General features: G+C 41.7%; 3 protein-coding genes across 4 annotated transcripts; all 3 read right to left on the bottom strand.

The window, feature by feature from the left end:
* Positions 1-194: 194 nt before the first annotated feature.
* Positions 195-1,696, bottom strand: LOC145229446 (hippocalcin-like protein 4). The gene is made up of 3 exons (XM_080094790.1): positions 1,376-1,696; positions 1,068-1,236; positions 195-753 (listed from the first exon to the last, which is right to left on the bottom strand). The coding sequence occupies exons 1-3, from the start codon at positions 1,582-1,584 to the stop codon at positions 529-531; spliced, it is 603 nt and encodes a 200-aa protein (XP_079950916.1). The 5' UTR covers positions 1,585-1,696; the 3' UTR covers positions 195-528.
* Positions 1,697-2,685: 989 nt separating this feature from the next.
* Positions 2,686-4,686, bottom strand: LOC145227979 (hippocalcin-like protein 4). The gene is made up of 3 exons (XM_080092946.1): positions 4,283-4,686; positions 3,590-3,758; positions 2,686-3,210 (listed from the first exon to the last, which is right to left on the bottom strand). The coding sequence occupies exons 1-3, from the start codon at positions 4,489-4,491 to the stop codon at positions 2,986-2,988; spliced, it is 603 nt and encodes a 200-aa protein (XP_079949072.1). The 5' UTR covers positions 4,492-4,686; the 3' UTR covers positions 2,686-2,985.
* Positions 4,687-6,763: 2,077 nt separating this feature from the next.
* On the bottom strand, positions 6,764-24,306 carry LOC145227978 (uncharacterized). 2 transcript variants are annotated; one of them, XM_080092944.1, is made up of 15 exons: positions 24,091-24,306; positions 23,870-23,958; positions 23,582-23,723; positions 15,865-16,035; positions 14,539-14,709; positions 14,167-14,301; positions 11,802-11,877; positions 11,431-11,578; positions 9,826-9,900; positions 9,290-9,419; positions 9,002-9,060; positions 8,666-8,818; positions 8,228-8,370; positions 7,950-8,083; positions 6,764-7,834 (listed from the first exon to the last, which is right to left on the bottom strand). In XM_080092944.1, exons 1-15 carry the CDS (start codon positions 24,169-24,171, stop codon positions 7,754-7,756), a joined length of 1,788 nt encoding a protein of 595 aa, XP_079949070.1. In that variant the 5' UTR covers positions 24,172-24,306; the 3' UTR covers positions 6,764-7,753. The 2 variants fall into 2 exon arrangements, with proteins under 2 accessions (XP_079949070.1, XP_079949071.1); XM_080092945.1 differs by lacking the exon at positions 14,539-14,709.
* Between the last annotated feature and the right edge of the window lie 380 nt (positions 24,307-24,686).

Below are 24,686 nucleotides of genomic sequence, written 5' to 3' on the forward strand. Positions count from 1 at the left end.
TGGCCAAAATGAATGAAACTTTTGGGTTCTAACACTTTAGCGTAATAGTGAAAGCTAAATTACAAATTTTCATGTCAGTTTCCCAGCCTGTTTTTCATGAAAACTTTATATTATTGCATTCCGCTTGCATTATCACTATTTCTGAAATCGTACAATCCGAATCCAATAATTTTACCCAAATCATTTATTGAAGGTATAGAAATTGTAGTTTCAAAATTGCTATCTACACGATAATTGTATACTTAGGTTATCTTTTTTGGGTGCGATCGACCGAAAAGTTATAGCAAAATGACAAATGCACATGAAAATATCCCAGTGAAATCAGTATCAGTTTCGTAAAATCACTAGTATATTGTCCGCAATCCAACTAAACACAAAATTGTACAATATATTTGGATTTGGATATGCTCTTTAATTTCACAGCATAACCGCAAAAATTACAAAGAAATAATCGTAAAAATCTGGTAAGCTCACGTAAAGTCAATTATAACAACACATATTACGTTGACATTGTTCATTTGTAGTCGATCATTCTTTATCTTGTTCGTCTTTTTGTGGTTTATTTTTTCCAGGCTGCAGTAGCATGACGAGTTTAGGGTCTTCAATCGCAGCAGTAAAGAACTCATTGAAGTTGACTTGTGCATCGTTGTCTTTGTCCATGCGAGCGAACATTAAGCGAGCTCTCTGCACTGGCGTTAGTCCGTCGGTCAACACCATTGACACTACATCATCGCCCAACAGTTTGTAAATCGCCTTACAAATATTAAAATATATATGTTTAGGTGCAACGCCGGTATGCCTTATTCTCTTCACATTTAAAACGCGAAAAACCCAGAAAAGGTTTACATGTTAAGCATAGATGACTTTTTTACAAATTATATGACCCATATTTAAAACGCTGCTTTATTAAAAAGACGCATGAAAAGCTTGTTTTTTCTGTTGTAAATCTTGAACTTGTGAATAACTTTCCTAACATTTCTTATGTTTAAAAGCATTCTCAATTTCGTTGCATTTTTACCGCGTTCAGTGTCAGTAAAATAACTAACACGGCCGCTTCATGTACTTACCTTGATCATGTCTTCCATTTCGTTCAAGCAAACTGATCCGTCGTTATCCGTATCGTACATGTTGAAAGTCCAGCGCAGTTTTTCATTGAACGAACCTCGACTCGTTACGGACAAAGCGCACATAAACTCACGAAAATCGATCATCCCGTTTTGATTGGTGTCGAAGGTTCTATAAAAAGAGTCTCCATGATTAGATTCATAATGCTTTTTTTGCACTGATACAACATTTGACGTGGCACAATACATGGTTTGCCTGGTTGGTAAAATCTTTTTGTAAATGCTATAAAAGTGATTATTGTATTACTTACTTAAAAACCCTTTTGGCGTAAGCGGACGGTTGGACGTTCGGGAACAACTCGTAGTGAAGACCAGTAAATTCTTCTAGCGTCAAAGTCCCGCTCGGACAGTCTCGCATAAACGATTTGTACCAAGCCTCAATTTCCGACTCGGTAAATTCTGTGCAACTTACAAGGTCGTGAAGATCTGACGGCGATAGTTTGCTCTTACTCTGACCCATTTCTGATTTCTTAACTAGTTGTTACTGCTTGTCCGTAAAACTAAGCACTGAGAAAAATTCCAAACACATACGCAACGGACCATCACCTTTTTTTGAAAGCCGCTATTGGTCAAATAGCGTTGATGGTGCCAATCGAACAAGCGTAATCTTGATCAATATGCATTGTTGATTAGGATTGTAAACCGTGTTCAACAAGTGTGAAGTTCAACAAGCGTGAAGAAGCGGTGTTGACAAACGTTGTCGATTACAACAAACAGAAATCGATTCCGTATTAAAGAAAATTCGATTTTGAGTGAAGTCAAACCGAACAGCTTAGGAATTTTTATGATATTAGCAGAGAATCAGGAACTAGTTTTACTGCTCTTGTGTTGTGTAACTACATCTCGTACAAAATATTAAAACTCTACGACAAAGACATGTATCACGTCGGTTATTCCGAACCGGGAAGGAATTTGGAAAAAAACACTTTAGCTCTATACACATGTAATCTGTAAAGGCGATAAAGAAGTCAATTTAAAAAAAATTGCATGGTTTAGTTAGTATCTACCAAGAAATCTATAGGGGAGTAATAAAAAATTTTTAATTGTTAAGTAAGGAATTCGTTGATAAAGTTGTAAACCACTGTTCTACGGCTGCATGTGGCTACGAATATAAATTTATGACAATTAAAAATATTTTGCTTGATATTTAGCTTATAAGGATTTCGGGCAGTGGGTCTCAGCCGTATACTGATCGCGTACCACCTGATCAGTTTTTTTTTCTATTGCTGCACACCAAAGCCTGTGGACCAAGTTAGGCCTATTTTTTGACCGGGCTAGCATATTTCGTAATCCATCAACGTCAACAAAGCAGTAGATGTCAGAATTACAATCAATCAAAACGGAGAAAGCCCATCTTCTATCTTTCAGCACTCTTACAGGGTATGTTTTTGTACCACTTTTCCGCAGACAAGTCGTTTGCATGTACATAGCTCTTTTAACTCTAACGCCTGTTTCGGTCCGCTGTGGCCGGGAAAAATGAGAAAAATGCATAAATGAATCGCTTTGAAGTGTTTGGAGCAATAAAAAGCCATTGCCAAGTAACAAGTAACTGCAGAAGTAATTGACATAGACAACACGTATTTTATTTCAAAGTACGCACGCAAAACACCAAATACAAGTTTAAAATTACAAAAATTTAACAAGCCGTTGGTTTCTACCAACATCAGGCTACGATCGGATTTATGACAACGTGTTAAGTTAAATTTAGCCCAGTGGTTGCACTGCACGTGTCTGTTCCCAATTAAAGGTGGAAGGTTGTAACGGCCCAATAACGCCAAAAAACGTACACATGGTTTTATTGTTTGTAATCGAGTGGAACCGGCAACAATTGACGCGTGATATGCTTGAGTTCATCAGTTCACTATTTCTGTTCTTGGCTTGAACCTCCCTGGCGTTGGCCTCCGATTTGCAGCAGCATGACAAGGCTCGGGTCTTGACTTGCCGCAATTTTAAATTCTTCCACTGTGATTTGGTTGTCTCCGTTTTTGTCCATCCTGGAGAATATCCGGTCAACCCGGTCTTGTGCCGATAACCCATCGGTGACAACTCGTTTTATCATTTCGTCGCCCACCATTTTGTAAATAGCCTGCAAAGAGCAAAACATACGATGGTACATGTGGTATAAACCAAGGGAAAACAATCTTAATGCATGTGGAACTATATGGCAAATCACCGTGATTTTTATCGGACAACACGATACAATCCACTACAGCATTAGTACATTCCAACGCAGGCGTTTCTCATATGACTTTTTTACCTCCTTGGAACATGCAGACGTGTTATAATCGTTCGAGACTTTTCTCAAGTTATGTCCTTCCCCATACTTTAAAATGTCAAATCTATCCCCGCTTAAAAACTTTGTAGCATCTCAACAAAATGTCCGTAAATAAAAGACAACATTTACAAAGTGATTTATATTCAGTGGTTTTCGTTTATTAGAGCTCATGTATTTATCCTGTGTGTACCTGAATGATTTCGAGCATCTCCTTTTTCGTAACGTGGCCATCATTGTCCATGTCGTACATGCTGTAAGCCCATCGTAATTTGTCTTCAAAACTTCCTCGCGATGTCACAGAAAGAGCACAAAGGAACTCACGAAAATCGATGGTGCCATCGTGGTTTGTGTCGAATGTCCTGCAAAGGAAAAGACAGAACTTTATCAAAACATACATTTCCGATGTTTTGACAGTCTGAACAATTAGGTAAACGCTAGGAAAGACGAAAATACATTCATCCAGTATTGATTTTTCTCTTTTTGAAATGCAGTTACTATGGATTTGGATATAATTGCAAACATTGTAGTGCCCCTCATTAGATTAGGCATTCCCAGCGGATTTATTTCTGGTGTCACAAACTGCTATCTCTATTTATTGACCAGCCTATAATACTTATCTTCCTATTAGTGTATAATACTATTTTTAACTGCTTTTTATTGCATGTAAAACTTACGCTTCGAACATACGAATTCTGCATATAACAGCTCATTGCTAAACTTTTGTATTACTTTCAGTAAAACGTTAATGAAAGCCAATTAAAAAGCCACCAATAGCCTCGCCATTTGACAAACCGTAGGATTTTATTGAAAACTTTTGTGTAAAGCAAACGAAATTTCGCGGCACAAAGTACATTGTTGATACTGCTACGTCACCAACACTTACCTGAAGGCATGTTCTGCGAACTTGGAGGCGTCCCCACCAGGAAAGAACTCAGTATATAGCTTCTTGAATTCTTCCAAGGAGAGAATACCTGACGGACAGTCTTTCTTGAAAGACTTAAACCAAAGGTTGACTTCTTTCTCGGTAAAGTCTGTGTTGCTCACGAGGTCGTTTAAGTCATTTGGATTGAGCTTGGAATGTTTGTGACCCATTTTTTAAACTGTACAGAATTCAGACAAAAGCCTATAGACAAGAAATGAATGCACCTAGTCCTTCAAACAGAATAGACAGCGTTTGTTTACTGGTTTTGATTGTAGACTCATACGCTCCGTGTCTACTTCCTTGTCTTAACATCAACAGTCCTATGCAATCTAAATAGTTGTAACTGCACGCGTATTGACATGCGCAGCACTAACAATCAGCGGCTGTGTTGCTGCTGGTGCATGAAGCGTGAAATGCGAGAAACCTTTTTTCACAGAAAATCTCGGGCGCAATCGTTGACGTCATACTTCCAAGCAAAATACAAGATATTTGTAAGAGTCTGGAAACATATGTGCCCATTGCAGAATCGCTTTAAAGTCATTACCCTTTGTCAAAATAACGCCTAGCTGTAACAGCCGTCACTTCATTGTACTTAAAAATAAATGCAGAAATCTCAAGCAAGCGCCTCATACAATTCATTTTATGATACTTTCAGATACACATTGTTGCTGTTCTCAAATAACGCTTGCCGCGTATTATGCCTTGGGCAGATGTGCTCTTAATGCACAATTGACAGTACTGCCTTATGTACTTGAAAATGTATGTGACACTTTCAAGTAGACAGCACCAAAACAGCATCAAAGCATGAAACCTGACTGACATTTTCGAATGAAACACAAGCCAGGTTTTGTGTGCACAGAAAGTCTACAATAGTTATAATAGTTACCAAGGGCACAAAAGTCCGCCAGATTGTCAAATGTAAATACGGCATATCACAAAACAAACCCATAAAAATCAACAATGGTATCACGAGCAAGTAACAAAAAAGCTCAAACGAAGTTTGGTCTCTCAATAACTGTACATTTTTTTATTAATGAGGGTTACTTGCGGCTATGAAGTAAACTGTAACACTTCTACGTGGAACGAGTTAAAAACACGTAGATACGTTTCATTCAGTTATTGCACCTTTTTATTCCACACAGCAAGCCAGCACATCCTCACTGTCCATGCGCATTGGAACATCTACCAAGTAAAGTATATATCGCACTGACGTTATACCAATGCCACTGCATAAAAAAGTATAAACAATTTGGGCGAAGCTTAGTCTCCGTTGGTTCTAATCGGTTCTATCCACGATTATACCACCTCATCCGATAGCGACATTCGAACGGACGTTTGCGCACACCGCAAATGAGTGCAGCAGATGGTTAAGGACTTTTCTCTGTTCATCGAATCACCGATTTGGCGGATTACGCAATGCTCGTCTTGACCGAGATGTAGCGATGTAAACTGTGCTAAATGCGGATTACGTCAACTGGACATCATTCCTTTTCCACTAAGAATGCAATGCCAGCCCAACTGCAGCATTAACGGTATTAAAAAAATACTGGTGAATACTTGTCATACATTGACATTAGTCAGAAACCGCAAATCGCTATTCAATTTCGCAGCATTATTATTCTTGGACGATAAAACTACCCTAAAGTTAAAACGTCGTCTGCATCTTTTTTAACAAGTCGCCTTCTGTATGGTATTTTCACGAAAGAAATACGACGGATAAGCTTCAGCAAGCAAGACACAGCACAACTTGCTTTACCTATTGCGTTAAACACATGACTAACTAATAGACTTGGATCGTTTATGCAAAAAGCTTCTTCTTGTTATCGATGTGGATTGTAACATAAAGCGCGAGGCAATCTATTTTATTTAAGCGAGAGGTCTTCCTACAAAGCTTTCATTTCATTTCAAACCTCGACAATTTGACTATACTGCGGCCACTTTTTGAAATGATCAACACCGATTGGTCGACAACATAATTCAAATAGCCTACATCTCCGTATTACGTAAGATCTATTGTATTTTTCTCGCAGCTAGCAGCAAACCAATGCGTTCCTTAATGCCGTTCAAACAAATACAACGGTTGTATGGGGAAAAAAATACGAGACTTAACAGCCACATTCAAGGTTTGGCCGGTAAGGGCGCAAGGGCATATTTTCACCTACAAACTTTGGGTAACTTTTAATTTTGTAGCTGTGTGACACAAACCGCTTGGTTAAAATGTTATTGCAGTATTTGACTTGGTACAACCGATAATGCCTATATCTATCATTTACAAATAACTTACCATACAAATCTGTCCGAAAATCGGAAATCAAACGCGTGTGTTTAATGGGATAACAACGGATTTAGTATTAAACAAACTGAAAACTGCAGCACTCCCAATAGACAACAACGCCGATCAACCACAAACGCAGCCTAAAGCAATAACGGACACTTCAAATATTCTCTGCGTCATTGATACTGTATTCGTGTGTATACGACGCAAGAACGAACTTTGAAAAAAGAACAAAAAAGAAACAGAGCATAACCTTTAGACGTACGTGGAAAAATATGATACAAGGGTATTCGGAAAATAGCGGAGGGTCATCACAGACACATGGTGGCGCAAAAGATGAAGTCTTACCTGATTTTGCTGGTGATTTGTTACAAACGAAGACAAACTGTGGAAGTTGGGTACAAGGTGAAAAAATAAAAACGCTTTTTGTTGCGTTCCTGCTAGGTAAAGGTTACACTCTTTGCAGCACGGGAGCACAGGTTCCAGAAAAGAAATTTCTACACGATTCTGTTTAAGCGAAACACATAATAAGCAAGACAAGGTATAGCACACACTAAGAAGCGAAACCTCGCAAGAGACGAGAGTAGGAAAAAACGAAAAAAGAGACTAAAACACTGGATGTGGAGGAGATCGGTTTTGTCGTGGTTCTGCAGAGTACGCAAAGCTGATGGTGGTTTAGTTTAGTACGTAAGGTCTCAGGACTTTACAAGCAATAATAAAAACGCAAAAAGCTACCACAGGGAGAAACAGTACGATGTTGCGGTATATTGCACAGAGCCGGGGTCGGATTTTATTTCAAGTACGGAAAATCGTAAATGGGTATTAGTATGTATGGGTTTCGTTCACCGCACATTGGGTGCTCGTCGTTTGCGGGTTAGTTTTAAATCGCTCCCAAATGTTGTTAAGGATCAGAAGTTACAGGAAATGGAAAACTCCCAAATTGTATCGCTGAGAATCAAAACGCATCCAATGATAAAGAAAAGGATAAAACGAAAGCAATAAATAGAGTATTAAAAAGCACACGATTACACATTAGCAGATATCATTATTTCATTCATATGAATACCATTAAAAAATCGTACAATGGCACTCCTGGCGCATGGTTTGCTACGAACTGGCAGCGGAACGGATAGATACCTCGCCAGCGACATCTGGTGTCATTCGTCAAAGGCAGCAATCAGTCGCTTGAGGTCGCTGGTGAGAACCTCACTTCCTTCCATGCCGATAATACCAGGATTCTGTAAAAAGCCACAAATAGTAAAAAATAAAAAAACACTTACTTATTTACGCTTTCAGAAATAATGTAATAAAATACTGTATACTTTAAATACAAATACATGTTAATTTTTGTACCTCGTCATATCCACCGACAGAGTTTGATTCTGATTTGGGTGAAGCCTGGCCTGATGACGTGACATTTTCGTCAGCCGTTTTTTCATCGGTGTCCATGTTTGCTGACGTAATATCAGTGGATGAGGGAGAAAGGTCTAAAAAAGCAACAATTTTAAGGATCCACTCAAAATATACCAAAGAGTTTTCTGTTTGCACCATTTTGATCGCCGAAACTAAAAAACAACGACTGAAAATTGCGATCCAGTCAAGTGTGTGGCTCTGCAAATGCGGGTTTATACCTTTTGGTGCTCGACTTAGGTTAAGAGCGGTCAGCAACGCGGATTCTTTCTGACGATGAACATCATTGCTATCTCCTGAGGCGCTGGACGTAAACTGCGTCACTCCAGCTGATGTGTACTGCATTTTCTGCGATTCAAGTGGGCTGTGGAAACACAAGTGGTAGATTTAGGCAAAAAGAAACTAAAGAAAGTCTACGTTTTAGATTAAATGTAAACCACGATTGTCATTTAAAACAGAATGTGCCTGCCACACATTAAAATAATTTCATACAGTAACTGTATTTAAAGTCAAAGTGTTAAATTTTCTGACAACCTATATTGATTATGCTTTGCAAAACGGAGAAAATACCTATGGTAGCAAAAGCAACAACACTTTTAAATTTAGAGCCAAATTTGTGTTTTTGTTTGACGTTCAAACTATTTTAACCAACTCTTTACCTTTGTCGGTTTCGGTCAGTGACATCAGTATACATAGAAGGAAGTACGACTGGCGCTGCAGTAATAGCAAGCCTCTCTGACTCGTTCATCTGACCATACGTGTCCAACATCATCTTTGACAGGGCCACTGCGTCATCACGGTCCCGCCGTTGCCTAGAAACGTAGACAATAACAACATAACCACGTGTGTTGATAACTGATGGGTGTGATCACGTATTTGCTTTTTCTACATTTCGTGTGATTCAGTCAAAGCATTGGAAGTCCGAAAAATCGTGTCACACAGTCGGACAAAAAGTTTCAGAAATACGTGATATTTCATGCTGTGATCCAACTTACCGCTTTTTTGAGGGCGGACTCACGAAACCGGTTACATTTTCATGACTCACGAGGTGGTGCTGCGGAGTGAAAAAAATGTGAGTTTCGGTTTTAAACATGTTTTATGTTGTAAGACAAGTTATTTTTTATGTTGGTGTTGGAGAAATAATATTTAGGCACAATAAAATGTATGCTACAGTAATTTTGTGATGGTTATACGGCATTTAAATTCAGATACATATAATATAAATATTTCAAAACGCATCAATTTAGTTTTCGAAATAACTTGCATTAAAAAAGTTGTTTTACCTTGAGGTGTTCCGATCTTCGGAAGCGCTTGTCGCAATATTGACATGGATAAGGACGCTCACCAGTATGTGTAAGAATATGCCGTTTGAGGTGTTGTTGGCGACCAAACATCTTGTTGCAATATTCACATCTGAATGCAAACAAGCCAGTTAAAAACTCGCAACCCAGTCACAACCAGATCGACAACAAACCATAAGTGACGCATGAAAATATTCGGACAGATTTACAACTTAAAATTGTACTTGCATTTTGCGTGGAACTTTTGTGGAAAAATGCGATTTACATCCATTTTACATAACTTTTTGCTTGTGGTAAAAAAGTTTTTGAGTTCAAAAGAAACAAATTAATTGTGTTTTAAAATGTTCACTGTATACACTCTGGGGAAAAAGTAAGGATTGTTTTCTACTACTAGAAATAAAAAAAAATTGAAGGTCAACATTACCCAATATATTTTTTGAAACTGTTACTGAGTAAAAAAGTCAAAACACAATGCAATCTATGCAATCTGGCCCCTTTGGGTCAATTTCAATACACACCTGTATTCCTTTTTGGGTTTTTCTTTCTTAGCGACCATGTTCATATGGGATGGTGGGTAGGTTTCGTTTGCATTTCTGAAATGTGAAACATGATTGCATGACAATATCTCGTTGTGCACAGATTGCAAAACCCATCGATTTGCATCGAAGTTAGCAGAGCAACGCGAGTAATGAGTGGTAATTGACGGGTGGGCGCGATTAACAAGCCTTATTTAAAGCTTCTGGCGGTGCGCTGTGTGCACTGTGCCATCTTCGCGCAATTACGATGCAAAAACAATTCGGCAAAACTAAGATTTCACGTTTACAAAGCATTTTTTTCATTTTAAAATTGTTTCTACCATTGGTGAAGGTTTATATTAGTGATGTACCGAATCGGCTAAATTTCGGTTCGGCCGAAACCGAATATTCGGCGGTTTTGCCGAATAAATTCGGCCGAATCAACCGAATCATTTATGACGTCACGCGAAGTCGTGTACGCTACGTGTTTGACATGAAAAAATGTTAATCTGCCATGCAATCAATGCAGAATAGTTGTGTTTCGTCCTCATTTCAGTTCTGTGGGTTTTGAAATTGCCTCAAGCATGATTGTCGCCCAGCCAATGAATCACTAGTTTTTTTGTGTACAGTGGGAAAAACGATAATGAGTTAAAAAATATAAAAAAATTACACGATTTTCGTTCTGATCTAGTTTGAAAGATTGCGTGGTACCTTACTGAGCTGAAATAACACGTTTAACGCTTTAAATGTGTGTTCGTAAAAGATTCGGCTTCGGCCGAATCGCAACAAATTATTCGGCCGAAACCGAATCTTTGCAAAAATGGCCGATTCGGCCGAATAAATTCGGCAAACCGAATATTCGGTACATCTCTAGTTTATATGACACCAATGCATTGTATAAAAATTGAAAACAATGTGCCCTTAACAGAAACAAAATTGTCAACCTAATTTGCATTTTTGACTCTTGCGCTGTAAACATGCCCAAAGAAGGCAAATTTTTAATTCACGCCAGCGGGCAGCCAAAACATGGCGGACCACACCAGATTGCCTAAACAGCGAAACTGAATGGATTTTTCGGTCGTCGAGAAGACAAACAACCAGACATTTTATCGGCGCTTTACGAAACTGTGCGCATTTGTGGTTTCAATCTACGTGCAAAGAATGTATATGACCCCCCAGGCGACAGCGCATTAGTTAAAAACGCACCCAGCAGTTCGTAAATAAGAAACTAGATAAACATTCCCTTAGATCGATGATTTAAAAAGTATTTTTCCTTGGTGTTTCCCCAAACGCGAAAAGGGATTTTTCGAATTAGCTTGGCACAACACAAAAATATGTCGCAACCGTAAATATCGATTTTTCGAGGAAATTGCCTTAGGTTTAGGGTTGAGAAACTGACTCTGTTCGGGTATTTACCAAGCCTAGAAATAAAAACGTAACATATGTAAATGAAAGCCCTTTTTACGAATGTTATTTATTCCGTATTTCAACCAAAAGTAATGATAAATTTCTCCGTAAAAACAGTAAACAATTTGGCAACTACTTCTACCATGTGTGATGCCACAAAACTAGTTTTAGCAAAAATAAAGTATTTCTTAATCCTCTTACCCATTGACTTGAAGTCTGTCGCCGTTTTCCTGCGACTGTTGGATTGAATAATAAGTTGCACTGTTGCGCTCTGGCTCCAGCCAGTGTTCATTTTCGCGGAAGTAGGCGGCGAGCGAATTGTGATCGATCTGCTCCCGCTCGTTCCCTTCTGCAAGTGGGTAAATATCATTTGCAAAAAATAGGAGATTAATCAAAAAAACAATGCAAGAAAAATATCTAACGAAGAAGGAAGAAAATATAAATTGACATCTGACAAATGCGTTGGAATTAGATGCTTCTTCCGGTTTCAAACCCGAAGCCAAAAGCGTATTACGCATTGGTTGTTAAATGGGGCACATTACTGCTAAACGTCGAAACAACAAATGACGTACCTGTGACGTCATGGATATCGCGAGCACCGTTGATTTCGTAATCTTCGTTGTTTATACAGTACAGTTCCGTCTTAATCTAAAAACAAATTTTCAAATCAAAATCAATATGCATATTGTTTTCTTAATATCTATAATGGATCTAAAAAACTTTTTGTCCCAAACCCCATTGAACAAGCACGGCAATTTTCCCCAACTCTAAATCTGATAACGAGTTTGTTGACACGGGTTCGTTTCGATTTTGAAGCCGCGGGGCACAAAAACACATCGACGCGTCTTGGGATGACACCGGAAAATACAGAGGCGTTAACTTTTATCCAGGTGACGGGTAATGTCAGTTATCTGCTCCAGACGCCCACACCTGCAGTCCAAGCTGGTTAACTCATGCTGTTGCCGATGCACGACTAAAACAACTTGACACTAGTCGCCGCTGTTTGCAATGTATGGGGAATATTTTGAATTGAAGGAAAAAACGTTTTAACTGAAGATACGGCCAGCGGCGTTTTTCTCGCGATGGTAATTTTTTAAAATTTAAAAACAGGAAACTACATTTTCAAAAGTCGAAATAATTAGGTAAAAAAAGCACAACGTGTTAAGGATGCAAAAAGTGCACAGACATTTTGCGCAATTTGCTGTGACGCAATTAGGCAGTTACAATTACAAAACTGTCACGAATCGGGATGATATATGCAAATGTATTTGTAATGTAAGTCATGGCGCTCCCGAAATAATCAGCGTTCCACACGACCGTCTTAGCCCGTTTGCAAACGACCGAGACGCGCCACAGGCGGTCATCTAAACGCGACCTATTTGGATGTTTTCCTTGGAACCGCCCCAGGAGTCGTTTGTTATGACATCACCAGTAGCACGAACATGTGTGCAAAAATGACGCCGAGGTCCTTTGCGCATTTTTAGACTTCGGAACGCTGAAAGACATGTCTGTGTTAGGTGCAGTATGTTTACATGGTAAAAGTGGGTTATTTCGACACCGTGGGACATCGTTAAGGGGAAGCAAACTACCGTTTTTGTATGTGTTTTGAGCACGTACCACATCGGGAAAAACGATTTTCGTCAGGTCGTGTGCATTTTCGCCTCAGGCAGGATAATTTTCAACAGTCCAAAAATTCACGCACAGGCATAACGCGTATACACAAAGGAATTTCATCATTTTGTTGGGTAACCTAACTGTGAAAAATAGGCGTGAGCCACTCCCCGATCGATGCACTGCAAGCTAATAGGGGTGTGGTCATAATATGAGGTCAACAGCATTCACAATGCACATGATTTACGTCCACGATGTAATATCACACAAACGCGAATCAAACGCATTATGCAAGGTCTCTACGGGTGACGGAGGGGCCAGTTAGTGCACTGAAAATGAGGCTGGGTGAAATACTGGTACAGACAATTGAACAATTAGGCTGATTAATTATGGTACATCAATAACTGCGCTTGTGCGTTTCGTCGGGAATTAATCGTTAAAAATATGTCAAAGGGGTTTCAATTATTACCCATACAATCGTCTTTGTTGTTGCTACCGTAAATGCAAAACAGTTTTGTCTTTGTGCGGCAACAAAAACATTTAAGATAGTTGCAGACAGTGCACACTGTTTCAATACTCAAGTTCTCATCACTGGAACAATAATGAACTTGTACTTCGAAACGTTCAGCACAGATTCAGCCCAAATGTATAATAGACCCAAACAAACTCCACAGGTTTAACCTGCAGGTCTACATATGGCATAAACTTTATGGACGACATATTATCTCATCGTGTGGTTGCCACCTACTCATGTGTTTCTCGACATGTGGTTTGCTTACTTGTTAATGTAGTGATGGCTATGTGTCTGGGAGAAAGTTGCCCTATAGCGGGTTACAGAAGGGAGAAATGAAATTCAGTGGGTGCACTGTTTACTGCGCAATACACATGAACGTTAAAGCACAAGTATTTTCTTACTAGGTTCGGCGGTTATATGTGAAGCCAAACGTAGTGCCCTAAATTACCTAAACGTCCAAACCGTAGCAACGTAAACGTTGGTAGATCTCATTCAATCAATTCGTTCGTTACAAATGAAAAAGCATTTACCCACCCTAATTGTTTGTAAGAAATTGAAAGCGTTACTAAACTTTATGCTACGTGACGTGTCCACAAATTTTCAACGTTAGCACAACTGTCGGTATTAGGTCTAGCTTCCAAGGCACGGATGCGGCGTAGTGTATTGTTTATCCTTTCATTTTCGCTTTTAAGCTAAACGCCTCGCAAAATGGCGGCTGCGTATGATCGTGATGCCCTAATTAGAAAATAGTTTCAGCTAAAACGCAGGGAAAGCAAAAATAGCACACAGGTTACGTAGTTTGCACACGCTACCTGTTTAGTGTTGACACCGTGGTCTTTTTGACGTCCAGAGTCATCAGTGTCCGGGGAACCGGATGCAATGCGATCGTCGCCGTTTGAATGACCACCGGGTGATGGGGGTGTGTTGATTAACTCGCATTCTGGCATCTGCAAATGAAAACCAAACTTAACGGAGTAGTAAATAAGCTGTTAACGGAGTAGTTAACGGAGTGTTAACGGAGTATTAACGGAGCACACAAAAAGCAAGGGGGATAAACAATGTAGCGTCGACATGCATATTCCCTTTCATTTATTGTTTTAGGTGGTATAATGTAACAAGCTATAACTGTGGTAATGCCCTGTATTCAAGTGTCTACTTCGCTATTTATGGTAAAATCCACGAACCTGTTGTTCGTCTGCTTCTTGGCCCTGTGGACTCAACTTTTGCTGCGCGGACAACTCCATCACCCTCCGGCCTTCATCAGGACTCAGCTTGGCAATCTCCAAAGCGCGGGCACGGGATAAATCACTCGCTTTGTTCAACTGCGATAGTAGGGTAAGACTGGCACTGGCACTCTGTAAAGACAAAACACTAAGTACAAAGTACCTCTAAGAACTTGACTCAAGAGAAAAGAGCTAACGTCTTTGCGAATTTCGGGAACCTCAGGCGATAGTATCTTTTAGAAAAGCGTAATGGTCACATTGATTGTGGATGTTTGTTGCCAGAACTGGCCAGAGGGTTCTGTATCTTGGTTGCAACCACACTGAATAATTCGCATTTAGGGGGGCTGTCGATAAACCGCTTGATTTTGTCAAGTTTATACACATGTTTTATAATTGTGCTAAAACATTTAAGCAAAATTAAATCGTTATTTTCCCGACAGACACGAAAGCCAAGTTATCAGAGCATCTTGTCTGTACAAAGAGTAGATTTAATTGTAAAAACGCAATCGCCCGAGGATGAAAATGTTTGACGCTTGTTGCGGCGAGGTTTTACCGTAAATCGAGAACTGTACAATTTTATTTTAAAACGCAACAGTAGTGTGGTGAAAATGCTGTGGGCGCGGGCTCCACCGACTTAAGGCTGGCCAATGCGGTAAAAGAAACAAGTTTGTAAAACTGAGTGACAGACGTCGAGATACTTTGGCGATGTTAAAGTGGGTCTCAGATAATATTTAACGGTGCGCAGCGGTCGGAAAAAAAGTCTGTGTTTTTTCCCAAGCAAAAGCAGACGGTTTTGTCAACTCCCCCGAGCTGGGTATTTGGCTTCTCTTCCCCCCTGGGAGCGAAATTACTTGTCTCGGAAGTCGTTGTTTATCAGTTTTCGTCTAGAGCCGTTTATAGGCCGCGATGTTGTCTACCTCTTTCTCGCCGCGTGGCCCTAAACCAGCAGCAAGCGTAAATCACACACCGACAACTACACATACTGACATGGTATTGTTCTCTTGTTATAAAAAGCAGGAAAGATGTGACGGCAGTCATTCTATTGTTTACTGTGTTTCTTTTAACTAGACGGGCCATCAAAATCGACTTGATAGGCACGTTCCAGTTATACCGCCGTTCAATCTGACTGATTCAACAACTAATGTTCATCATAGGAGATTCTTACCCTAAAGCGCTTGCAACAATTTTCGTTCGCATTAAGTCACATGCATGAGTGTAGAAGTGAACACCCGTGCGTCCAACACAACTGCTGCGTGACATAAATTATTTATTACGTTTTGTGGTTACCTGTTGCGTGGCGCCTGGTGACTGCTTCGATGCTGGGTGACGTTGTTGCTGCGAAGCGGGGCCGCCGATAGAGGGCAGAGCGGAGTTTGACACGTGACCGTGCGTGGTAATGAATTCCTGACACTTCTCGACAACATAAGGGATTTGTAGATAGCACGCCGAGCACATAACCTGTAAATAAAAAGTTTACGTGTTGCTTTAAAGAATGTTTAAATTAAAAAAAAACAATAATAAATTGTATGTGCAGATTAGGTTTTACAGCAAACCCTAGTGACCCTTCGAAATCGATTTTTCCGCTGACCCCAGGGAGTGTGCGTAATAATCACAAGGGAACAAAAAACCAATACCATAAAATGCAAAGGGGACATTGTGGGCAGTGAGCGAGAAGCACGCACAACTAATGACACCCTGGACGCAACGACGGGACCTTCAAACTTACTTGTCCACTGGCCCTGGGGCTATACCAGGTCGGTGGCAATTTCGCGCAATCGTAAATCACGCGCGCTGGGGTTAACTGTAAACGTCGATCGCCCAAATGCGGTTCAAACCGGTTTAAACTCGAACTTCGCCGCGGGAGCAATCCCTGCTCTAACACGCTGGAGGAGGGCAAGACATTTACCACAGCGGTGATAGTTCATCCGGGTTCCCCACGCATACATAACCTCCGTTTAAAGACTTGTTTGTGCGGAGACTTGTATGTATCGTTGTATTGGCGGAACAATCTAATTCCCCCCATTGTGTGGATAATAATCAGAACAAGAAGAGACAGTTCAAGCTATTGATATCTCACGAAAACACATACGTCCGGCTATTCCGAAAGTAAAACTCATTGAGGGCTAAATTTTCACTAGCGCCAAAAAATCACAACGATTTTCCAAGAATAAACCAACAAAGAAAGCGTTTTTAGTGCGGAAACCGCATTGTCTAAAGCGAAACTACTGGATGGAAAGCAAAATCCAAAGCTCTATATACGGACAATACCGAACAAGCGCAGGATGCATCTGGGCATCTTTTATTGTCCGTCAGGGAATATCAATGCGCGGTTTACAGGGGGCGACCAAATTTGACCTCGCATTAAAAGAACAATTTGCTAGAGCTCCCTCTCCGAGCGGGGCATTAGAACAACGACCTCGTACGCGGCTTATCACGCCCGGCTTGGCAGCGCTTTAATAAAACAATAAAACGCTCTGGAGCTAAAGACTGGAAAGGGGGCGATCCACATTGTTGCGCCGCATAAGGACCTAGAAGTGTTGGGTTTGCCGAGTAGTTCCACTGGTGCGCACAGTGAGCTTGGAATTTATGGGGAGTTATCCAGATGTTGTTTTATCTTGACGCAATAGGTTAACATGCCCTTTATTTAACATCAGTCTTTTAGGTATGACTCAATGCTGTACATGTCATTTCCTTCATTTAAACGTGTAGTGTATTTCTACTGCACATGATAAATCGCTGAAATTGCAAAAAAGGCGATAATTTACCCGCAAACCCACTTCCCAACGTGTCGGTGTGCACGGTTCAGCTCAGTTCGGTTTCGTACCACGACCTTTTCCAAATACCCTGGGTTCCCCGTACCATGGCGCAGAATTTAGGAGGTGGCTGATCTGTATGCACAGTCTTGCTCGAAAATAGAAATAGTGTCCCAAAGCGGTAATTTCAATTGGCCAGGATGCAAGGGGAAAGGCCAGGAGAAGAGAAAGAAACAAATACAGGGTGCTCGGCGCAAGCAAATCCGGAGCGGGAGGCGGGAATAATAACCCGGAGAAACCCAGCGACGGTGGTGGCCAGGCCCGTTAATGGCTTTTCATCATTTCGCCACAACAAAAAGCAGGTCCAGGCCATATGAGCACGCATTGATCGGTGCCGCTCGCCCGCGGGGTATAACCGAGTGTCACGTTACGTCGGCCTCCCGGGGGAGCGCGGGGACTCTGGCCGACATTCAGCAATGCCCTGTGGAACGTCGGAAGACTCAAGACAAAAGTTGCTACGCTCCCAGCCAAAGTCGATCGCACCCCTGGAGACAGTTTCAAGCGTAGGATCGTATCCCGAAAGGGAAACTCGAATCCGATGCTTTATATTGCAAATAACAATTTTGCTTGCTTGCCGTGAAAGTTCAAGACACAGGGGAACTTTACATACATGCGCGGGCACAACTACACCTTGTGTTAAGGTGGGCCAAGTCAGAACACACAACATGTATTTGAGTTAGGGAATTCATATCACTATACCAATAGGTGGAAATATAATGCATTTGGCGTAATTGCTGACAAGACGGAGTGCAACGAAGTTCATCAAAGGGCGGGCATGTCAGCAGGATTGGCATCTTTGAAGGGTCGCGATTGACGTACAAAATCTTGCTTGTCGGGTGCGTGCTGTAAAACGTGCTGATAGGCGTGGTAGCCGCTGCGCAAGGTGAAAGGACGCGTCACGAGCGCACAGGTCATAGAAACATTTTGAACAGGTTGTAGCTTTTGGGGGTGTATCATAACGAGAAAAGGGAATAAAACGGTTGGGGCAGTTTTTACAAGCCACTTGTCGCCCATGGAACCTGATTGGTTAAGCTTTAAAACTGAGAAGGTGACAAGCGTGAGGTACAACCAAAGTGTCCTATGAGATCAGCAAAAGCGCCCATACCCATCTCCAATAATTTCACAGCAAATGGGGCCACGGCAGCCGCTTTTCGCGACCCAAACGTCAGAACCGGATGCAGCGGCGCGCATAGTACTGCGTGTGAAACGGAAGAGCTCGCTCATTCGCGTTTCCATACAGCGGGTCAACAATGCCACCCAGTTTGAGTTTCGGCCACGACTGTGCTGTCTGCTGAAAACCACTAACAATTCTTAAGGAACTGGAAATCTCGAATATAGGCACCAAGCGCATCCGCTCATTTGTAGGGCACGCAACAATCAAGATGTCACGTCTTGTGCATCAAGTGTACCCTAGTTTTCAATTTAAAGTCTCGTACACATAAACAATTCCATAAAAGACATCAGACAAGGAATTAGCACAAGTGTGATGTAATTTAGCGTTGACCAGAAAAGTCTGGAACGACGGATGACTTTGCTACGAGCGGACGGATGGTGTGTTTCCCGCGAATTATTAGCATGGTGTGACCCAAAACGGGCCTTTGTGAGCTGAACGGGCCTTTGTGCGCTTTGTGCAGGTATAGCGTGAAAGGTCCTAGAAGCGGTGTGGTATATTTGCCCATTGCATGCAGGAACGCCGATTAATCACGGTCGGGAAATGGCGGCAACACGTGACAGGTGGTGGACGAGTGATGCGACGCGAGTGTCACGCGATTGCAGCAAGCAGGACACGGGAATGGCTCCTGTCTCGATCAAGTTGATTCCACATCCACATTGCGACGCGTCATCATTTCGAAACATATATGCGAATGGAGTGACTGCTACACGACGATTCATTGACGGCGCAAGACATATCTAACCTTGTATCAGTAACCATACATGGGGCACCGTAAAAACGACTATGGTGACATTTTACAATTTTAAACAAAATTTTGTTGCTAAAATTAAGCTCTGTGAAGTCGACACAGGGAGTCGGAAAACTTCAAATCGTATGCGGTAAAATCGTAAAATCAACCTACACACTGATTGGCAAAACGACACGATTACCTCCCGTCGGATACTATGCAAAGTAGGTGCGATGGACTTAAAAGCGGTAGGCACTTGTTATTAAAGTTCCTTAGGCGCTGTAGCTCGACAGGGATTAAGAATTGCGGGGACAGCCCTGGGCGATAGAAGCAACCTCGGCTGCTTCACAACCAATTAAACGCGCGACCTTTCCTAGGATAGCGCATAGAAAAACAACGTGCCTACGGGGCAACAAATTCTGGCTCTCGCCATGACGACTTGTTTTTTTCGCACGTCAGCCAATGGGAAGTCGCCAGCGGGAACCACGTGACCCTTGGAGTTTGGCTCGCACCCTTTACTGCTAACGATGTTGAGACTAATCGTTTGGCGGGCACACGCAGAGTGATCCCAAACGCGATATCAAAAGGCAAGATGCCGCGGCGTTAATTAGGAACAGACTGTGGGTGTTGACACGAATTCTGTTGCGGAACCAAATTTGGAATTCTGTCATATTTTGCATTGCAACTAGTGCACTAGTGCATTTTTTGCAGCGCGTCTATGCATAGCGGAGATATAGCCGTGGTTTAAACCAAAGTTTGATCGAAACAAATTTTAAAATGTTGCGATCTAATGACACGAATTAACAGGAAGCGCAGCGCAAAACCTTCAATACACGAGACTCTACTGACCAAGAATATGGGACGAGATCTCATCGGCTTACCACTGATAGGGTCGTAAACAATAAAATATCCGACGGAATAAAACAGCGGGTGTTCTGACTTAATACCATCAACAATGCAAAGCCGGCGAGATGTAAGGAACATGTTGCGATCAAGATTGAGCAGTTTCGGTTGATATGTCACATCACGTAGTCAGAAACCGCAACACGGGAGCTGTTTCACTTGTCAAGTCAACTCGTCAAAATATGCCCAAGTCATGCAAATGACAGTGTATGACAGGTTTAGTCGGGAGGTCAAACGAAACCATATGTTGTAGTTCCCGTCGACGTCGAAGCACTTGGGGTAAAGCGCGCTTTGGGAATAAACCAAGACAAAGCACCTCAAATATTTGAATTTGTCGCAAAAGCCATACGTCCCGGCACCACACACCCAGTTTTTCATACATGCAACTGGGCTCAGGCGCACGTCTGTATACATTTGGCACAAACATCGCCTTACCCAGTCTTAGTGTTTAAAAGCCCGCAGTTGGAACTTAACAGAGCCCAGCGGGTACGTGGGAACAATTGTTCAGCGACCGTTAAATAACGCCAGGGACCATATGGTGCTGGGCGACTCCCGGTAACATGGCAGGCAGCGGCAAGCTCGTTGGCGTCGAGAGTGTTTCGGCCCCCTTGTTTCTCGCCTCCACCACAGCTTTGGGTGTGCGCGCACATATGTGCGTGTGTAGTTACAAGGAAAGGGCCTGGGATGGATCGCGCCGGCCTGTCTAAACACCCTCTGCGCGCGCCCGGGGCTAGCAAATAACTGCCTGCTCCAAGTGGGATAACCGTGCGTTGCCAAGCATCGCATATCACGAAAGAACTGGGGATGAGTTAAAAGCATGGTTTAGTCTGCTTATGTTGAAGTATTGCTTGGGGTTGGCACAGACTGGTGTTGCTGGGATTGGAACTTGTCTGTGGGGAGTAGTTGTCCACAAAGCGCACATCAATCAACTTGTAGGGCAGGACTGAACACGATTTTCTCTGCAACACTTTCGAATACAAATACCGCTGGGTCCAATTTCGACGCATCGCTATGTTTTGGGGAGTCCATAAGGCGCTAATCGATCGCACTGATGGCAAACATAGCGCGCTGACTCGACTACCCGGGGGTTTCCTGCACTGCGGTTCCCCTTATGAATGTGCAGAAAATTTCCTACGCGTAAAAAAACCCGCTCCCACATACGGCCAACATTTTGATCTGGGAGGTTTATAATAAACATGCTATCTGGTCTATTCCCAAGGGAACACAGGGAACAAACTGGGAATTGCGCAAAATCTCGCCCCACATAGGAAATCATGAAAAAAAACATGCGTACACATTTCGTAAGAGCGTGTGGCCCATATACTAAGGGCGGACACATAGGCAAATAGCTGTTTACAAGACAGTAAACACGGCGACAAGCAAGGTTTCCCCACGTTCGGGGCCCCGGGGTGTGCACTGGTGACTCAGTGTGGTGACAGGCCTACATGCGCCTGAACAACAAGTCTTTAAGCAAGCAACATCAAGATTAATTTGCTTGCTAATTTAAATCAAAGTTTTTCGAAGCGCTTCCATGCAAAAAAATTCTCCACATTGCTGGATTTTTTTTCTAAATAAAAAATATAAGCACGCATGCAAACCGGAAAAATACACATTAGTTCTGGTTTTCGCGTTTATGTATTCGATGCAGAAAGAGCGAAACTGCATTAGTTTGGGAATAATTCAAAACTGAGTGTATTGTTTTTGTTTTCCAAAGGTAGATTCCAAATCAAAGACTCGCATAAATGATGTTGGGAAAAACTAGTTTCGCGCGACGGTTCGACCCAAGAAGATGGAACAAAGAACCGAGGCTATGAAGTGGGTGTTCGACCTTCCGAAGTACACATTTGTAGGGAGGTTTTTCACAAAAGGGCGCCCAGGAGGGTACGCCCCGCGGGGCCATTGTGTTTATAACTCTCGGCTTTGTGTGCATTGCGTGGCGCGCTGCCTGACGATAAGAAAACTCGCCTATATCCTGTTACTGGACCTCATTAGTAGGGCGACAATGGGGTTGCTACCCCACAAACCGACAAAGCCTTATGTTCCCATCGACAGGAGTATGACATAGAAATCAGGCGCCCAGACACAAGGCGATGTCAAATTTGGGTAGCATACCTAATTTTGGCCCGACAAACATGCAATCACATGGACATAAATATACCACATGCTATATTTATGGTTTCTATTTACGAAATCGGTATCCCTCAGCGTTATTTCAAAAATCCAGCTTACTATCGATTTCAGCGTGTGCGCAAGCGGAAAAGACCCACAGCGTGCGTGCATGGGAATGGAAAAACCGCCACGACGGCAATGGACGCTTCAAATGCGGTTACTGCCTACAGCGGAAGCGTTGCAAAACTGGGTGTACGGTCTTTCCTTCCGCGAAAAATGTGTAAAGCAGCTTGCCGTGATCCACATAACACCCGTCGCGCCGGCTCATTCGGTCATGTTTACCAAATACCAAAAGGGGATGAATGCAAATCGGATGGCTACGCCGCTTGCGACAGGACCAAAGAATCGAGCACATTTGAATTAAACAAATTCGGATGGTAAGCACAATGGAAGGGCATGATTAAAATACAGCTTTGAGTTAAATTTAAATCCGAAGACTATATGCTTTCCAAACTGGAATACGCAACACGTCAAAGCTGTTAGCACTTTTCTTATGTGAAAAGGCATTTGAGGTAAACACCAACTTCGAGGGATAAACAAAACCATCAACCCATCGGAAATGGAACACAGACAGCATGGATTATGCCATCGCCAATCAAGACTTATCTATTGTCAATGCGGTGCTCTGTCAACGGCATAACCATATACCACTAACGTGTCCGCAACTTAGCGCACGGACTAAAATGGAAACCAATCACGGGAATCAATGCGCACTTTATATTATTGCATGTACGTGACACCTGTTAGCAATGGGAGTCACGTTGGGTCGTTGTCATTAGCGTGTGAGGCCATAACCGGGTGCCGGGGGCGATAACAGTCGTTGCCCAAAGGCCACAAATCACCACTCCCATTAAAACGCGGTCCCTTCAGCACTTGTTGGCAACTCATGGTCAACGATTTGTGCTTAGCAGTGCACAACCATACATGGTAAATCGGTTCTATGGCCGCGCTGCAACAACCAGTTCACATAGTCTAACCCACTTTAATGCATTAACTCGGTGGAAATTGGGCCAAAGCCGATGACGCATTGGCACTCACACGTGTGCTACCATAAGGTGAGATTAAAGGTGAATGTGTCAAACTTTTAGTGTTGGAAGGAATAGAGGTTTTAATTTAGTACTATGGAATATGGCCCTATATTTCTTTCAGAAAACCTAAAAATACATCAGTCCAAAATAGTGCATAGTTTATTGGCCAAAATGTGACAAGATTTCTCACCTGCATTACAGTGCTTTGACTGAGGCACAGTTGTGAAGTGTAGACAAAGTCCAGTATTTTGGCGAATCCAGTACTGTTGACAATCATAGGAATGTCAATGATTCCTTCATGCTTTTCTTTATTCGGTTTGCAGAACAAATCTCTAATAAAACAGCATTGAAAGTTAAGCACTTTTATCGAACCCAGTAGACCCCATGCCATGAATTTCTAGTAAACATCTTTTAATAAGTTATAAGAAAAAAAGTAATCAGCTTTAAATCATAAACTTATGTACTGACACCCAATTACCTGAAGTAGCCCATGGCTGATGCAAGAACATTCACATGTGCCTTAAAAAGATGTCCTTGCACTCGGATTGTAATGTCACAAAGTGAACCCTACAAAAAGTAACAATTATAAAAACTAAACATCAATCACATGCAGTGTTTATTACAGATTTAGGAAGCACTGTTGCTTCATCAATTATTCTTAAACACAAATCAGTGTTTATTTTTGATGGAACTAGTTACCTTCAATCTTTGTTCATTCAAGCCCAGTAAGAGGGATGAAGGGTGTTCTGCTGATTCACAAACATACATTCGAGTAGCCATGGTTGTTTTGAGACTATTTTTGGCAATTTTTAATTCATCACACCGAAAGTCAATTAATTATCTTATTAGTGATGACCTGTATATTCATAATCAGATTTTGACACCACACAAGTCTGTAAAAATAATAATAAGAGAATCAGGAATTCACACAATATTTACTTTTCCACAAAATGGACCTTTTAAATCAGAATGTACTAACATGATGACTATTTAAAGCAATGCATACATTTCTGGCCATATTCACAACATCAGGTCACAGCTTTAAACTAATTTATGCGACAACTTCTGCCCGAATAGTCGAGGTTTTTCGACATGTGTAAACTAGGAATACCACGAAACATCGGGCAGTTTAAACATTTGCGTGATAACATTATTGAAGGTTGTAGAAATGTTAGAATTTATCTCTACGACTTGAGAAACTATACTGTTACCCTGCTTTCAGCACATCACAGAAACAGCACGTTCACAGACATACTAGCGCTGCCATATGCAGTACCCACTACCATATGACGTTT

The sequence above is a fragment of the Phallusia mammillata genome, chromosome 5, assembly GCF_965637545.1.
Source record: "Phallusia mammillata chromosome 5, kaPhaMamm4.hap1.1, whole genome shotgun sequence".
Taxonomy (NCBI): Eukaryota; Metazoa; Chordata; class Ascidiacea; order Phlebobranchia; family Ascidiidae; genus Phallusia; species Phallusia mammillata.

Excerpts from the sequence above, each read along its gene's own strand:
- LOC145229446 (XM_080094790.1), bottom strand. The coding sequence starts at position 1,584 with ATGGGTCAGAGTAAGAGCAAACTATCGCCGTCAGATCTTCACGACCTT. Across the intron at positions 1,237-1,375 it reads TACGCCAAAAGGGTTTTTAA|AACCTTCGACACCAATCAAA; the intron begins GTAAGTAATACA and ends CTCTTTTTATAG. Across the intron at positions 754-1,067 it reads AAATGGAAGACATGATCAAG|GCGATTTACAAACTGTTGGG; the intron begins GTAAGTACATGA and ends AATATTTGTAAG.
- LOC145227979 (XM_080092946.1), bottom strand. The coding sequence starts at position 4,491 with ATGGGTCACAAACATTCCAAGCTCAATCCAAATGACTTAAACGACCTC. Across the intron at positions 3,759-4,282 it reads TTCGCAGAACATGCCTTCAG|GACATTCGACACAAACCACG; the intron begins GTAAGTGTTGGT and ends TTTCCTTTGCAG. Across the intron at positions 3,211-3,589 it reads AGATGCTCGAAATCATTCAG|GCTATTTACAAAATGGTGGG; the intron begins GTACACACAGGA and ends TGCTCTTTGCAG.
- LOC145227978 (XM_080092944.1), bottom strand. The coding sequence starts at position 24,171 with ATGGCTACTCGAATGTATGTTTGTGAATCAGCAGAACACCCTTCATCC. Across the intron at positions 23,724-23,869 it reads TCAGCCATGGGCTACTTCAG|AGATTTGTTCTGCAAACCGA; the intron begins GTAATTGGGTGT and ends CTGTTTTATTAG. Across the intron at positions 11,579-11,801 it reads CGATATCCATGACGTCACAG|AAGGGAACGAGCGGGAGCAG; the intron begins GTACGTCATTTG and ends ACCCACTTGCAG.